General features: G+C 32.4%; 1 protein-coding gene and 1 non-coding gene across 2 annotated transcripts in view; both read right to left on the reverse strand.

The window, feature by feature from the left end:
• Positions 1-16,297, reverse strand: part of LOC116774236 (uncharacterized) — a 53,841-nt gene extending 37,544 nt beyond the window's left edge. Inside the window, exons 1-9 of the mRNA XM_061524825.1 lie at positions 16,034-16,297; positions 10,820-10,900; positions 9,644-9,800; positions 8,756-8,901; positions 7,827-7,952; positions 6,978-7,204; positions 6,789-6,877; positions 5,294-5,301; positions 2,272-4,843 (exon numbers count right to left, since the gene is read on the reverse strand). Coding sequence (XP_061380809.1) covers positions 2,272-4,843; positions 5,294-5,301; positions 6,789-6,877; positions 6,978-7,204; positions 7,827-7,952; positions 8,756-8,901; positions 9,644-9,800; positions 10,820-10,900; positions 16,034-16,137 — 3,510 coding nt within the window. The 5' untranslated portion in view covers positions 16,138-16,297. The remainder of the gene's footprint in view (positions 1-2,271; positions 4,844-5,293; positions 5,302-6,788; positions 6,878-6,977; positions 7,205-7,826; positions 7,953-8,755; positions 8,902-9,643; positions 9,801-10,819; positions 10,901-16,033) is intronic.
• Trnas-aga (transfer RNA serine (anticodon AGA)) lies at positions 11,247-11,328 on the reverse strand. The gene has a single exon. It is a non-coding gene; the product is annotated as a tRNA-Ser (tRNA).
• Positions 16,298-16,302: the final 5 nt, after the last annotated feature.

The following is a 16,302-nucleotide window of genomic DNA, read 5'->3' on the forward strand; positions in this document are numbered from 1 at the left end:
TATAAAAATGAGACGAAGAAATATCCATTGTTTTACATCGTATATTAATTAGTAGTTATTTTTTATGAATCAAATTCTGTCTGAATCCTATGCTGTAATATAAAGCGAACAGCGACTCGTCAGTGTTAAATATATATTATTACATTACTAAGGAATTCCATGGGATTTAGTTTTGCTCCACAAAAACAAACATCGCGTTGTACTAATATATAATCATATTTTGATATTATTTATTACCTAATTATATTTTGTACTAACAGGCTTAAGAATACTGGAATACTTAGCTCGAATACTGGAATACTTAGCTCGAATACTCGAATACTTGGAATAATAGAATACATCGTTTCCATTTGTAAACCGAACGTTAGTACTCAGTCAGTTTAGATGTTAGATTATATTTTAAGTAATCCTTTTTTTTTTGTAAGTTTTAATACTTTTAGCCCTGCGGCTTTTACAGCGTAACCGGAAGACCGGGCCGGTGCTGGGACCGGCCCGGTTAAAAAATCCTGTTTGAAGTTATACTATCATTTAAAGAGAACAATTTGAAATGCATACTTATATATGGCCACTATATATAAATCTATATATATGTATGTGAATGCCGAAATCCCGATACATCTGGCCGCCAGCCAAACAGCCAATGAAATCCTATTTCAGTATAATTCCCAGATAGTTTGAGATTAGTCTTATACCAGTATGATAGAATATTATCATAATTTCCTGTTATTAATAATTCCCATATAATCGATAAAGAATGATAATTTTGAATTTATATATATATTTTTATTATATTTCAAACATTCAAAATTTTTGAATTAACCAAAAATTTGTCAATTTATATTTAATTTAATTTATATGAGTATTAAAAATAAATAATTACATAGAAATATGAATTAAAAATTGTGAATATTCATCGATAAATTTGATTATCCCGTGACATAAACATCCGCTCAGACGTATGGTGTTGTGAAGCTGTGTATTGGGTAATCGAGGCCTCGCCTGAGGTGTCGTTTTACATTATTATCAATCAATTTATATATATTTAATAAGTTTCACACAATACAATATATTTCTAACAATAAATATATATATATATATATAAAAAAAACTTACATTAATTCACGTCTACACACAAACACAAACACACACACATTTTATAACACACAAGTCCAATATTATATATGTATTTCCCACCCAGCAACGCGTACGAAGTCATGCTTCGGTATACGCGACGTTACTGGCTTCCTAATTCTTCTCCTCAGACATTCATGCCCGTACATTGTTAGTTACACACGAAAATAATGTGCTGACAGCGTGCACACTTCAACCTATTATATACCATTAAAATTATAACATACAAAGAAAAACAAATAAATTCATATTATATTACAATTAATACTTTATTTTGTTTTTGTTTCTAAACATACATTTTATATATAAAATTATTAATACATATATGTGTAATTTTTTCTAAATATTCATTAATGATAGTTTTATTTTAATAAAGTTAATATATTTTCAGTCGCGGGTACATTTAGCCCATGCTTCGTAATAACGGGATTAATTCTATACTGTTACTTCCGATATGGTGCAACGATTTTTGTACTCGTCTCGCATTTTAATTTTATATTAAACAAGATTTTAATTGATATTATAATTTTATATTTACAATAATTTAAGTTACATATTTACTTAATGTATTTCATATTATATATGTAAAAATATGCTTTATATATATACATGTCGAGTAAAAATATATAATAGAAATGAGAACATGTAATTTATTTATCTTTCCACACATGATATGGAAATAAAGAAATCTAGCTATTTATATTGAAAAAATATTTATCTTTTTTGCGTTAAACAGCATCCGTTTTGAAACAGATGTCATTGTAGTGTTCGTAACATTTCTCACGAGATAATAACTACGGTCTATAAGACGTCGTTTAATTCGTTGCCATAAAATATGTATTCAAACAACGTTCCGTGACGAATGAAAGTAATTCAGAGTTAATTTTATTAGTTAACGTGACGCGGACGGGTCAGACAGTCATGGGTGGGTTTCGGTACGTGACAAACATTTAGTAACGTGCTACTAACAAGTGTTACACAAAACAACTTTGGATCCGCTGTGATGAATTCATTTTTATATTTGTTATAAATAAAATATTTTTAATGCTGAAATGTTTTGAACATAAGGAAACAATTATTAAAATCTCTGTCGGATATTCAGTGAACAGTTGAATCACTTACTAAACTTAGTATACTCACCGACACCTTGTTGTATTCATGATGTAACACATGGGGTGCACAGCTGGATGCAGCGCTGGATACGCTGAGAGCGTCATTTTCGCTGCCCCCCTCCCCCTCCTCCCACCTCCGCCGCACCCCACTGCGAACACCCCCCACCCCGATCCGCTCAAGCGAAGCAAGCACACAAGCGCTATCGGCTTCACAATCAGACGAGGAACCAGACACGCTAATACCGCTCTCAAATTTGGAGGACTTTACGGAATCTTCCTCTTTAATGACGTCATCGGAATGCCTATCGAATCTGAATGAACCGCTCTCAACCCAGGGCCGTTTCGTAGTACTGACATCCGATTTTATAGTCTCCGCGTCTGAAGTATCCTCGTCTGAATGCAAAGTACCGTCCGATTCCTCGGACGATTCCTCGAAGCACGTTTTAAAAGAGGCGTCCGATACTACTGTTACGTTCGAATTGCATGTATGCAGAGACCAGTGACCAGAATTTTCTGATGATGAAGATTTACGAATAGAGGTAGCATCAGTGAAAGAATTGTTGGTGTCAGTCGATAAGGAATTTGTGCCTAAAGAAATTACTTCGGATATATCTTTAATGGAATAGGGTCTGTCTGTAGATGACATGGAAGAATAGCCAGACATTGGTAGATACGAGGGACTATCTGTATGAACATTTTTATCTTTTAAGACGTCTTGAATATTAACAACAGCGTAGGGATCTTCCAAATTTGATGGCACAGATTTATTTTTAACCAAGGTACGTTTTGGTGTTGTCGAAGAAGGAGAAATGTCTAAAGTTATATCGGGGGTGGACAAGCTCTTTTTGATGGCTGAAAATTTTACAATGAACTCTCTTTTCAGTCTCTCTCCTCTATTGGCGTGCAAAGAGCAATTTCCAGAATCGCAAAAGCATCGGAATGACGACGATACATATTCTGCATTATTTCTAAGCGACTCCGTGTCAATGAAAACCTTATCATCATCTTTTTCAATGCCTGGAATGTCTAACAAATCTTCCGCACTGCTATGATGCTTCGGAGGTTGTGGTTTACAAAAACATATAGCTGTCTCGAAGTAACTTTCCCGCTTATCGTTTGGTAATTTAGTAAATGGCTCTACGTCACTATAAAGAGTGTCTCGATTAAAAATATATATAAATTCTTCGACGGTTGGAGCTTTATATATGCAGTGACCGGTACCACGTATGTGATAGTTTGGTAGCGTTTCTTTGACAAATGATGGATTTCGTTTCGTTAAATTCTGGGATATTATCGAATTTCTATCTACTTCTATGTTAGTGAATGTTTTATGCCTAAAAAGAACTTTCTTTTTGGTCTTTTCCGTTCTCTGGTTGGGCAACGTTCCTGTCATTGACAGATAAATTGATTTATCATCACCGCTACAATCAACATTCTCAAGAGCACTAATTTCAGTTACATCTGAAAAGTCAGACGCGTTAGATTGTGTCCTATTTATGCTAGCTTTGCTTGATTCCCTGCGGACTAATATTTTCTTACCGTGTCTAAAGGATTTAGATTTTTCTGATAACAAAATGTCTTCTAGATTGGATTCGTCTATCATAGAATCAGTGGAGGACGTAGACGAGCTACTGACACTATTAGATCTGTTGACACTGCTCGCTGTATCTGAAGGTATGTTTGCAGGTATGAAAGATCTTTTCGGTGGTTCCGGAGCCTTCCTTTCGGGCTTCAGCGAAACATTCTCATACAAAGACCTTTTATCTAAATCGCTTTGGGGAGTTATGTGAGTCCTAGCTGCCGGTGTGGGTCGATTCATACTTTTAGCTGGTTTTATATTTTCGTAAATTGCGTCTTCGTTATCTACTGGAGATAACACAGCCGTTCTTGGAGGCGGTTTTGGAATTGTTTTATTCTCTACCTTCGACACCGATTCGGTTGAACTTTTAGGAGAAAATTCGTATGATTCATAACATTCGTTAACTAAAATTGCAGATTCTAAGGACACATTTGAGTTTGTTGATTTCCTGTAACTATTGGTCCTTGGTTCAAAAACTTTATACTTGCTATCGTAATTTATGGCCTCCGTTAATTGTACATTATTCTTATTGTAATCACAGTCCGACTTATAATTAACCACATTATCGGTTAGCGACTCGTGGGAATCATCTAATTCATTATTTTCGGATATATTAGGCAGAGAAGTCTTAAAACCCGGACAACTTCTATTGCTTCTATTTACTGTAGAATCTCTATTTAATGTACCTAATCTATCTAGCGATATAGTATCAAACTCATCTGTACAATCTATGTCACCAGATTCCTCCTTTTTCGACAAAATTTTAAAAAATTTACTATTCCCTATATGCAATGCGGTCGCGCTATTCTTTGTTTCGGAATGTTTTGACTTCCCATCGACGTTAGACTCCAATCCCGGATTAGAAATGTTAGGAGCAGAGTTAAATTTCGCTTTCAGACCCAAGCATTTCGAGGCAAGCTTTTTAACGAAACTTTGGGGTGGATTTTTAGTGAGAAAGGAAGAAGATGGTGTTATTACGCTATCACTTAGATTATTTGCTTTCTGGAACTCTGGGTGTTTCCTGTAAAACATATAAAGCAACTAAAAATAAATTAAAATAGACAAAAAAAAAATAAACAAAAATCAAATGACATCATGTTAGTTTTCGGACCACCACCGCAAGCATAAATACGATACATTAATCTATCTACATGTAATTGGTCACGCGCTGTGTTAGTTTGTTAAATTTCTTTTTAAAATCATCTCTCATGCTATCACTGTTATTGACATTGGCAATTTCTTCTTCACCTATATGAAGATTCTCACAGCTATAGTATATTTCTTCTGGCATGTCTGCTAATTCTTTGACGTTGCGACAGTAGCACGGCAGACGTTCCAATTTCTGTTTACCTTCTTGAAACGGATGATCAATATTCAAGTCATCATTGAGACTATACAATGAGAAGTATGGATTTTCCTTATTATATTTACAGCCAAAATCGCCCTTCCGATGCATTGGTATGTATATAACATCGGACTCTTTAGGAGCGGATTCTTTGTTACCACTCATGTCTATATACGAATTGATAGCAGAATCTTGTGTTGGATCGTTGCTCAATGTGTTCATCACTGATTTCTTTGATGATGTATTGATATCTACGTAGTATTCGTCTTCATTTTTTTCATTACTAAGTACAGCTTTGGCGTCATCTGATATGCTTTCGTAAATCGCATTGTCATTTGTACTGACGTCCTTATTATATTTCAGATAATCAGAATTCTCGTAGACTTTATCAGTCTGATAGTTTTGTAACAATGTTTTCGTTATTTGCGGTTTCGGTGCCGGTTTCGGTCTCTTCTTCGTTGTTACAGATTCCGGCGACGAATGAGGTTTGAGTAAACTCAGATCTTGGTACAGATTTTCGTAAATGGTCGTTTCTTTTGACGTTTTGTTGCTATTCAAGAGATTGTGCTTAACTAAACGACTGACTCTCTCGTTTTCTGTTGTACGTGGATTCGAATAAGTGAAACTACGCATTCTATGACCGTGTGTATTAGGACCTGGACCTACAATATTTTTAGTAGAAGCGTTAGACGTGTTATATTTTTTATCGACATATGTATTAGTAATGGCAACATTAGCGTAAGACACGACTCTATCCCGAATATTGTCATATAACCTGTAATTAAAATTATTTACACAATATTAACTAAACCGTCGTACAGTAAGCTTGGTTTATATAATACAAACATAACATCTTTAAACACATTAAACAGTCTGCCATTTCAATTTAATCTGAACGTACTCATCCCGAGTCTTTTGCCCTCAAAGGAGAGTATTTTTCCCGTCTCGTACAAAACTTTCTTTGATTTTGTCTAAAAACGGTCAGGTCGCATCTAGACAAAATCAAAGAAACGGAAAATTTTAATGAGACGTCGCATTGACAGTTTTTGTTTTGCATTTCTCTGACGGAATATCATTCCATACTTTTTTTTTAGTATTCATATCTATTATTGGATTGTACTTTTTATATCTTTAGATTTGGGACATAAAAATTATAGTTAAAATGTATGAAACATACAAAAATATTACGATTTTGTTATTTCAAACGCATTCTTTTTTTTAAATCAAATCACCTTTAGTACACTTAGGTTATATACAGGGTGTTACTAGCATCAATAATATAAACGATATATTAATCGCGGTAAAATCCAAAACACGCACGTCATTACTTTGGATAAAAAAAAACTGCAAAATATATCCTTAGATAGCTATGACGGGATCAAAGGCACGTGGTGTCATAATTGAGAACCGCACTCCAATTAACGGGCGTCAGAACATCTTGCAGTAATTAAAGACGACTTAAAGTTAAACGTGGAGACTCAAATGGCGTGCACTGTTAGTAGGTTAGAAGCTCACAATGCAGACCTTTTATCATACATCTTATATACCAAAACCGCAAGCGGATATGTGTATATGATTTTATATAATGTATTGTACGAGTATATAACGTTACTCACATAACGGGAGCGTGGTAGCTGGTAGGGCTGTAGTCCACCGGAAACGGTGGCACGTCGTCTTCACTCTCGTAATTCCTTCCTTTATTTTTGTGTACTGCGAATGTTCATTATATTATAGTATATATATTTATATTAAATTTTATATGAATTACATATATCTAAAAATATCGATCTATACTTATTAAATGACTCACCCTGTATAGCCCATCTGACTTGTCTCGTGACTTCTTCGGAGTAATCAGCTAATAGATCCTCGACCGTCTTATCTCTACTGTCAGTAGCTTTAAGATCCGCTCCGGCCCTAAGAAGCACTTCGACTACGGCCGCCTTGCCAAAACAAGCCGCTTCGTGCAGCGGTGTACCAGAATTAGTCCGTATATTGGGATCAATTCCAGCCTTTAGAAGCACTTGCACCACGTCCCTGGTTACAGAAAACCCTTTGTTCTCATAACGTTTTTATTCCCATATGCAGTTTTTTGCGTTGAAAAATGTTTTGTTTATCTTATTTTCTAAAAAACATTGTCCCATAGACGAATTAGGATAGATACTTAAGAGCTTTTTAACGTATCAATTATAACCAACAATAGGGATATTTTAATTAGTACTGAATAAGTTACAAGTACAAATCATCAAGCATTACTTTATCTGTCTTTAGAAATATCTTTAATATATCTAATCTTCTCATATGACTGAAGATTCATTAATATAGCGAGCGTCATAAGACCGGAATGTTAAATAACGTTCATTCCATTCAAAACAATCTGTAATCATACAATGTGTGATGAATTCAAGTCGATTGGAGCGTTATAACGAACGAATGAATATGAATATGATGTGTACCCGCCTTTATATTAGCATAGATTAATATTCAACAAAATATAGTTACGTGTTCACAATACGTCATAGGTTTTTATTTAGTTAAAACTACCCACAATGACAGTGGTAACAAAAATTAAAGTTAAATCCTTTGTTTTAAATTATAATACATTATAGATGTTTAAAATTATATTTAGTTATTAGTTCTTATATATATATCTACTTACTTGTGCCCATTCTTGCTGGCTCTGTGCAATGGTGTTGAGCAGAATTTGTGATTCCTCCAATTAGGATATTTGTATGGATGTACTAACGCTGGTTCCACTTGTATCAAATATTTGACGGTCGACAATCTAGTAATTATATATATTATATATAATATCATATAAATTACTATACCCTTTTATATGAAACTTTAATGAGCTTATAAACTTCGAACCGTCATAGAGCGAAGAACCTCACCTCCCGACCTCCGAAAGTAAATTTAATTTTACGAACAAACAAGAAAGATAATTCACTGGCAAGTTTAACTTAATTTCTTAAGACTTGACATGTTTTATACGGAAGTCTAGTAACGTGGGACTAAGTTGAGGTTAAAACTTTGTATCTTCATTAAAGGATATAATATATACTCGTATGTATATATAGTTAAATAAATATCTTAAAAATTAAATGTTATTTATTGAAGCACACGGTATTATTAATGAATATATAAGGCTATCTTTTAAGATATACTGACGTTATGAACGCAAAAACTATACATGTTTCATGTTTTAATTCAAGGTTAAATTACTATGCCTATTGTATGAATCTCTTTAGAAAAAATCTACATTTTCTTTAAACTGAGACTTTACTTTCCAGTCAGACAGATCCAGAGCTGTCTACATATAATATATCAAACGTAACAAAGTATAACAGACACACATACAGGTTAACGACTACCAACACTATGATTTTATCAATCTATTCACCTCTGATTCTATAAACAACGGTGTCTCTATCAACAATTCTGACTCCATTAACAACTGTATATCTATCAACAACTCTGGCTCTATTAACAACTGTGTCTCTATCAACAACTTTGACTCAATTAACAACTGGGTCTCCATCAACAACTCTGACTCTATAAACAACTGTATCGCCCTTGACAACTAACCTGCCATACTGAGCTGCTAGATCCAAAGCGCTATCACCCTTCAGGTTCCTTATGGAAACATCAGCGCCTTTGGCTATCAGTTGGGCAACCACGCTGACAAATCCATACTGTGCGGCCATTATGAGCGCTGTCTCTTGGTCCAGAGTCTATATATAATACATTACTCAAAATCTTAGTTTTATTTATGTGTTTTGTACAGATAACATGTTAATTTTGGACAATAATAATTGCATAATTAAGGGATAGTTTTGTGATAACATTGATAGAGTAAATGGGTTTGTTTAACTGACGAAAATTATATTTAATAAAGATGCTGGTGTTGCTCTAGGTATGGACTCAGATATGTGTGATGGGATTTGACAATGATTTATATGTTAGGATCTCTAGCTCAGAGGTAAAAACTTTTTTTTTGTCTTTACAAATGGTTATACTGAGAAGGGGATGATTATAATAATTAAAACTGTGAAAAATTTCATATGAACTTTTATATGATTATATCATTTGATTAAGATGAATTAACAAAATGAATAAAATGGACCAAATACTTTAAAAATCACCTAAAAGTCGAAAATAATAAAGTAAAAGTCAAGTCATTTGTCATTTTAAATTGATTTCATTTAAAGCGTCACTGATAGCAATTGCTCGTGTATACTTAATTAGTCAGATATAATATTATTAAACATTTCATACTTTAATAAAATTATTGTTACATCAAAAATTTGACGCTGTATTACGTGTCGGATGCATTTTTTGGATCAAGTTCTCTTATTATATATAAAATGTGCTTTTATGGACAGAATGAAGGCTTTATTGTATCAAACAAAGGCTGAAGCTTTCATAGTATGAATCATAGTCATCGTATTCATCAATCCTCGTATACGAACTCACCAGCTGGTTGACGTCGACCTTGGGATTGTTATGAGCCAGTAGCATGGCAACGGTCTCGGCGTCCCCTTTCCACGAGGCTAGATGGAGAGCGGTCGCACCCATCTTATCAACTACACATGGATTCGCGCCCACGTTAAGTAGCAGACTTACTATCTCTCTATAACAAGTTTTATTATTCTACATAATACTAGAAATTGATTAATTATTTCATAGAATAGAAGTCCAGATAGAGTAATAAAGTTCTTTTTTTTGGACATTTCTTTAAACTGAATTTCGTTGAAGGAACAAACTTATGGTAAGGCGACAGGAAACAAACGCAAGTACGATATTATTTAAAGGTCATGTGCCTCTACATATATACACTATATTATTAGTGATATTTGTAATGTTTAAGTAACAATTTTATTATTGATTTCAGGTGTCTGAAGCGATACACTATCATAAACAACTTATACCTCAATTACTGTCAGTCAGATCTATCCTTATTTTCTCTTTGAAACTTTCTCAAAATTGCTCTGGCTTTTATAATGCTGGCAGAAAATTTAAGTCAATATATTCTATATATATAAGATTTAACATTACAATACATTACTGACTTTTATTATTTCTTAGTCAGTTTACAATTGAGCAAACAAAACGCAAGACACAACCCATACTTTAGTCGCAAACTCCTCCGTTAAGGCGCTATAAACTCATATTTCCTTATACTCACAAGATGGCGTTAGTAGTATTTTAAAACACGCTAACGTTTTCGCGACAATGATATACTTAAGGTCCAGCGAAGGAACGTACGATCAACAAACAGACAAACAAACTTAACATATTTTTGTAAGTAATATATCAACTTACTGTTGAATATATTACTAATATAATATATAATTATACAAAGTAAATAAATCATGAAGGAATAAAAAATGATTTGAACAATGAAACAACAAGACGTAATCTGCGAATTACATGTGAAAATATATATGAATCGGATTAATATGAGCAATTTTATGACTATCAATACTATAACTATAGACTTGGTTGAGATTGGTCCTTATACGAAGGTCAATAGCACAATTATTAAACTAAAAAGATATTACAATTAAAAGGATATTTGAAAAAAAAAGATGTAGAGAAATAAATTATTTGATAAGTATATAGATATAGGCAGAATATTTTTATACTTACTTGTGGCCTTGAAGACATGCATGGTGTAGCGGTGTGTACCCATTGTCGTCCTGAACGTTGACGCCAGCGCCTCTTCTTAAACTTAAACTATAACAATAAACGAGCATTACCAAAGAGGATACAGACATTGTTCTAAAAAATATACTGAATTGCGAAAACATTTTCTTGCAGTCGGTTTTAGAAGAAAAATTAAATATGACATCTTTACATAATGCCTTATACTTTACACACACACACACAGACATATATATATATATATATATATATATATGTCCGAAAATTATTTATATACTATTATATTATTGTTGAATACCTTATTTATAAGATTTGAAGAGTTTGTTGGTAAACAAATTGACATATCAGGTAATGGCCATCATAATAATAAAAAAAACTAAACAATAGAAAACATTAAAAAAAAAAGGAACTCCGCAGTCGGTAGGATTCGAACCTACGCTCCCAGAGGGAATCTGATTTCTAGTCAGACGCCTTAACCGCTCGGCCACGACTGCTCTTATATGAACGACAAAATAGCGTAACAAAAAAGTATTAAATAAATAATACAATTCTATCTATAAGAAGATATTATGTGAAAATATAATTTTTAAAACAGAAAAAATATTTCTAGACACAAATGGGTTAATGGATTGAATTATTCTTAGGTAGGATAATTTTGATTAAGCGGACCGGTTTTACACAGGTAGCAAAATTTTTTATCTCAATACAACCATAAGTTTCGGGGCGAAAAATACATACCACGGTCAGGTTACCTTATGCCAAGAATTTTTGTTTCGTTGGCTGAATAAATTGTGTATAGGGAATTACATTTTAGCATATCTTGTTGATAAGATAAGAATAGTAGAAAATATTATTTTTGTGGTATCATTATAAAAAAATATATGTTTATATTGATACCAAAAAAAAACATTGATAATTTGATGTATTTTTAAAATATACAGTATTTAAATCATACATTAGACTGAAGCCGTAAACACTTTCATACCTATCTAATATCCATCCTTAGACGTTTCGGAGTTATTGTTTAACAAACATATATACAAACAAACATATGAATTCTAACAGCACAATTATAACTCACCTATCCGAATGAAATTTCTTTATAACCATCGTCTTAGCTCTGACACATTTTTTATAAATCTCATCATGTGTATGACGTCTACAGATATCAAAACAGCCGTTCATGTCACCAAAACATTTGATTTTTCTGTTAAAATCACTCATAACTAACATTTATACGAGATTTTAATGGAAGACTCACATAATCACAGGATATTTGGGAACTGAGACAAGGGGTAAAAGGTCCACACACAAAACAAACCACAACGCTAGAGTGTATTAGATATAATGAATGCTATTATGTATATGATAAGACGATAAGATAGGAAATCTGAGTCAAGGAAATAGACGAGTTGTATATACATACATGTATATATACTAATATTCACGATATATATATGGTTATATATACGAAATTATTTTAAAGTTATATTATTTAATGTAAACAATGTAAATTAGAATACTAAAAAGAGAAAGATATACTAATAGACTACTGTATTATCTTTTAACATTTATCTTTACTGTTTATCTTTTTGTTGAAAGAAAGGAATAGCTCATTGATCCAGAATGATAACAAATGATTAATAGCCGTAGCTTCTAATATTTAGGTTTAGTAATTATTTCATTTGCATGATAATTTAAGAAACGATTTAGTGCTAAATTGGTATTGCTTCCAAGCAAGGGAATTAGTCATAATTAGGCGTAGGCTGATATTAATAGGTAGGCACTGGGTTTTCCTCTTAGTAATTAATTTTATACCGACCCGTAGAAGTTCTAAAAATACTATATAACTTTCATTATAAATTATTATACACATATGTTGATACCGGACTTCAAGTTTGTATGTAAACTTAATTATTACTAAAAACGAGGAATTTCATAAAATATAAGTTCCTAAAACTTTGGTTACGTTGGGAAAAAATGGAAAAATGACATTAATGGAAATTTATAAGTGAGTTTTATTATTCACTTATTTTTATCCTAACCAAATTTTACGACAAATTCTATTAAGAAGAAAAGAAATATAATATTATATAAATGTCATACAACAGGTAAACATTCTAATAAACAGCATAATTCATTTTTGAAGTCGGTTAGATACAAACACATTCTCCCTAACGGTCAAAGAAATAACACTCGAACAAGTGAATAGTAAACATGGCACAAGTCAATGGTGTGTAAAATCGGCCAACAGAAATCTTTAAACAATAGAATGCATTACGGCATTTGACAAAGCACATTGTGTTATTCATGGAACTAAAAAAAAAGGATAAGAATTATCTAGAGACAAGTCTGAAGATAAGGCTATACATACACAGCTTTGCGAAAGAAAATAAAAACATCCATACCCATGTCTCTTGAAACGCCTGAAACTTATAAAGTCACCATCGATGTATGGCAATTTAAATCTCATTTTAATACAAAATTTACACGATATTAATAGTCATCTGGTGGCCGATAACACGTTATCACCGAACGATTTCCTAGTCAAATATTTATTTATAATATTTAAAAGAACGTTGCGGCTCAGCGACCACGAGTGACTAACTGATGGTTTGAACGAGATGAGTCACGGGTTTGAACTTTTCATTGCGGTATTTTTTCGTCTACGTAACTGTTGTTCAGATTTTTTTATGTACTCTAATTAGTAAGTCATACAATTTTTCTTAATTCTATTGAATTTTCTGACCCAGTTTGTTACTTGATAAGAATCTAGCTTCTACATTTGAAACAGCACAAAGTTTTTGTTTTTTAGGAAGTTAACTATCTAACGGTCAATACGATGGCAAATCTCTTCCAACTCTTTATGTGGGCATCTTTTCTATGAAGAAGGTACCTGTATATTTAACCTTCAATCGTCCTAAATTTATTTGAAACATATACATTTAAACTATAACGATGTATACCATTTTTTATCAATCATTAATTAATATTTCTCATTGATTTTGGGGTCATTATAACGATGTTTAAAGCAAACCTCATTAGGTCAAATGGGAAAAGCTAATCACGTTACAATTAAAGCAAAACAGTTTATAAAACTGAAACCATTCGTGTTTTTAGACCAATCAGGAGTCTTCACTCTAGGTTGCTTGTTATTCACTATACTTTTGTGGAATAGGTACTTGTATGGAAGATGACAAAGCATTAATTTTTATTTAGTTTCCCCACGACGTCAATATGCCTTTCCCGATACTAATACTTCCTACCACTAATATAAACATTATGAATATTTTTAAAATAATTAATAATCATACGATATATTAATATAATTTCTATATTCCACACAATTCAACATGGATCTTACTTAGTTTGTAATAAAAATAATATTCATAAATTACATAATCAATTATATTTTTAATTATACACATATATTAATTACATGGGCCAATAATTTTAACGTTAATGTTCCAGAGAAAAATGTCCTAAATATTTGTTATTTAGACACTTAATATTTAAAAAAAAAAAACTGTTTTTGCATGCTGAATGCGTTATGTCTTGTCTCATATGCAGCCGGACAAGTTATGAAATTTTAGTTTCGACGAAGGTCGTCTAATAAGGTATCGCCTGATAAAGGTCGTCCATTTTCCAGTATTCCAGTATAAATGCGTACAGGCTTTATATTGAAAAGAAACAATGGATTGATAAAATATGTTCAACGATCTACCTACATAGGACATCCGCTTAAATCTAGCGGATCTGGCGCCGGCGGCACTTAACCTAGAAAACCTAGAGAACAAATCATAATTATACCCACGTGTTGGTAACAAGCGGTTAAGTTTTTATAGGAAATTTAGTATCATCGTGCCGATATAAAAAACATAACCTTATTTTCAATGAAATAGGTTTTATATTTGCAGAACTGATATTAAAGGGACTTTTAGAATAAAAGCATTAGGTCTAGCAACATTTCGTTCGCGTATATATCTCAAACCGGTTGGCATCGCAAGGATACCTAGAGGAACTTGTATATTTTATTTACAACCATATAGAATTAAATTTCGATAAATTTAAAAGGCATTACTCATAGTAGATTATGAAATTACACAAGATAAAAATAAATCAAAACTCAATATTTATTATCACAAAAAATATATATTTTTAAAAACGTTCACTAAATGTGATGTGATGTCCTCTTATAAAGTTACGTAACACAAATTCTAAATGTAAGTAAATAACTTAAGATTTATCCGACGCTATCCCTCATTGTGATGGTAAGACAAGTGCATGCTTGAATACAAAGGTGTTTTATGTGGGATAATAGGATATTATGGATGATGGGTTCAATGCACTCTCTAAACATCGATTGCCTCTGGCACGATGCCAACACTCGACTTAATGGCCAAGGTATCCCCGACTTTCTTAAATAGATAACTATTAATTTACCGCCTTCCAGCGTTTCCTACATTAATGCTTGCTAAACAAATGAATTGTTTATTTTTTTTTCTTAATGTTATTTGACGTATTGTTTAATATAATGGCCGGTAATTTTTCACATGAGTTGTTTATGACGATATTTAATGTAACATAAATTGAAAAAAAATATATAGTAATAAATTTAAAGATTTATTTTAATGAAATCCCTTCAAGATCCTACTGGACAGTTAGAATCAAGTCAACAGCTATTTATTTTGCACCTCAACAAAATAGTATTCTAGAAATAATAAATTATAATTGGGACAAATAAGTTTAAGAATTAACTGACAGTTAAGGAAAACGTCGTAATAATATGACTGTACTTGAGCTGTAGAACAACAACTTTGATGAATTGATCAATTTTAATTTGCTAGAAACAATAACTAAGTCATTATATTTTATATACATATTCATATATACGTTTTAACTATGAATATAACCTATGCATGGGCCTTTATTTCTCTTAATCGTCTTATTTTTCAAAAAAATTGAGGGTTAAATGTGGTAGAATTCATTTCTTTATTTAACCGCATCTAATTCGTAAACTTGTGAGAGATAAGGTACATAAAGTGCACGTAAACATTGAAAAATCTACCGATGACCATGGACGTCTTTTTAAGGTTGTTTATACATAAACAGAAAGTATAAGTCATGCTTCGTCATTTAAATATATTGTTTACATTGTTCAAAGTGCAATAAAATCTTATAAACATAAGAAAGACCCACCTTGTAAAAGGACCACTCCTTTTAGTTATTTGAATTAATATTTTCTCAACACTCCGCTCGTCTCCCTTCCGCGCTGCGTCCAATAAATCCTGGCCTCTTCCCATGGCCCATTTAATCGTTAATACCACTCACAAATATAACACAAACTTCAATCATTTCAATTTTTTACACTAGACTTCACTACTCACTACAACTTCATTGATCGCGCCGCCATATTTAGATTAGACGTGAGTGCGCCCTAGCGGCCGGTGAGGGAATCGATATCGAGT

The sequence above is a fragment of the Danaus plexippus genome, chromosome 26 (genome assembly GCF_018135715.1).
Source record: "Danaus plexippus chromosome 26, MEX_DaPlex, whole genome shotgun sequence".
In the NCBI taxonomy this organism is placed as follows: Eukaryota; Metazoa; Arthropoda; class Insecta; order Lepidoptera; family Nymphalidae; genus Danaus; species Danaus plexippus.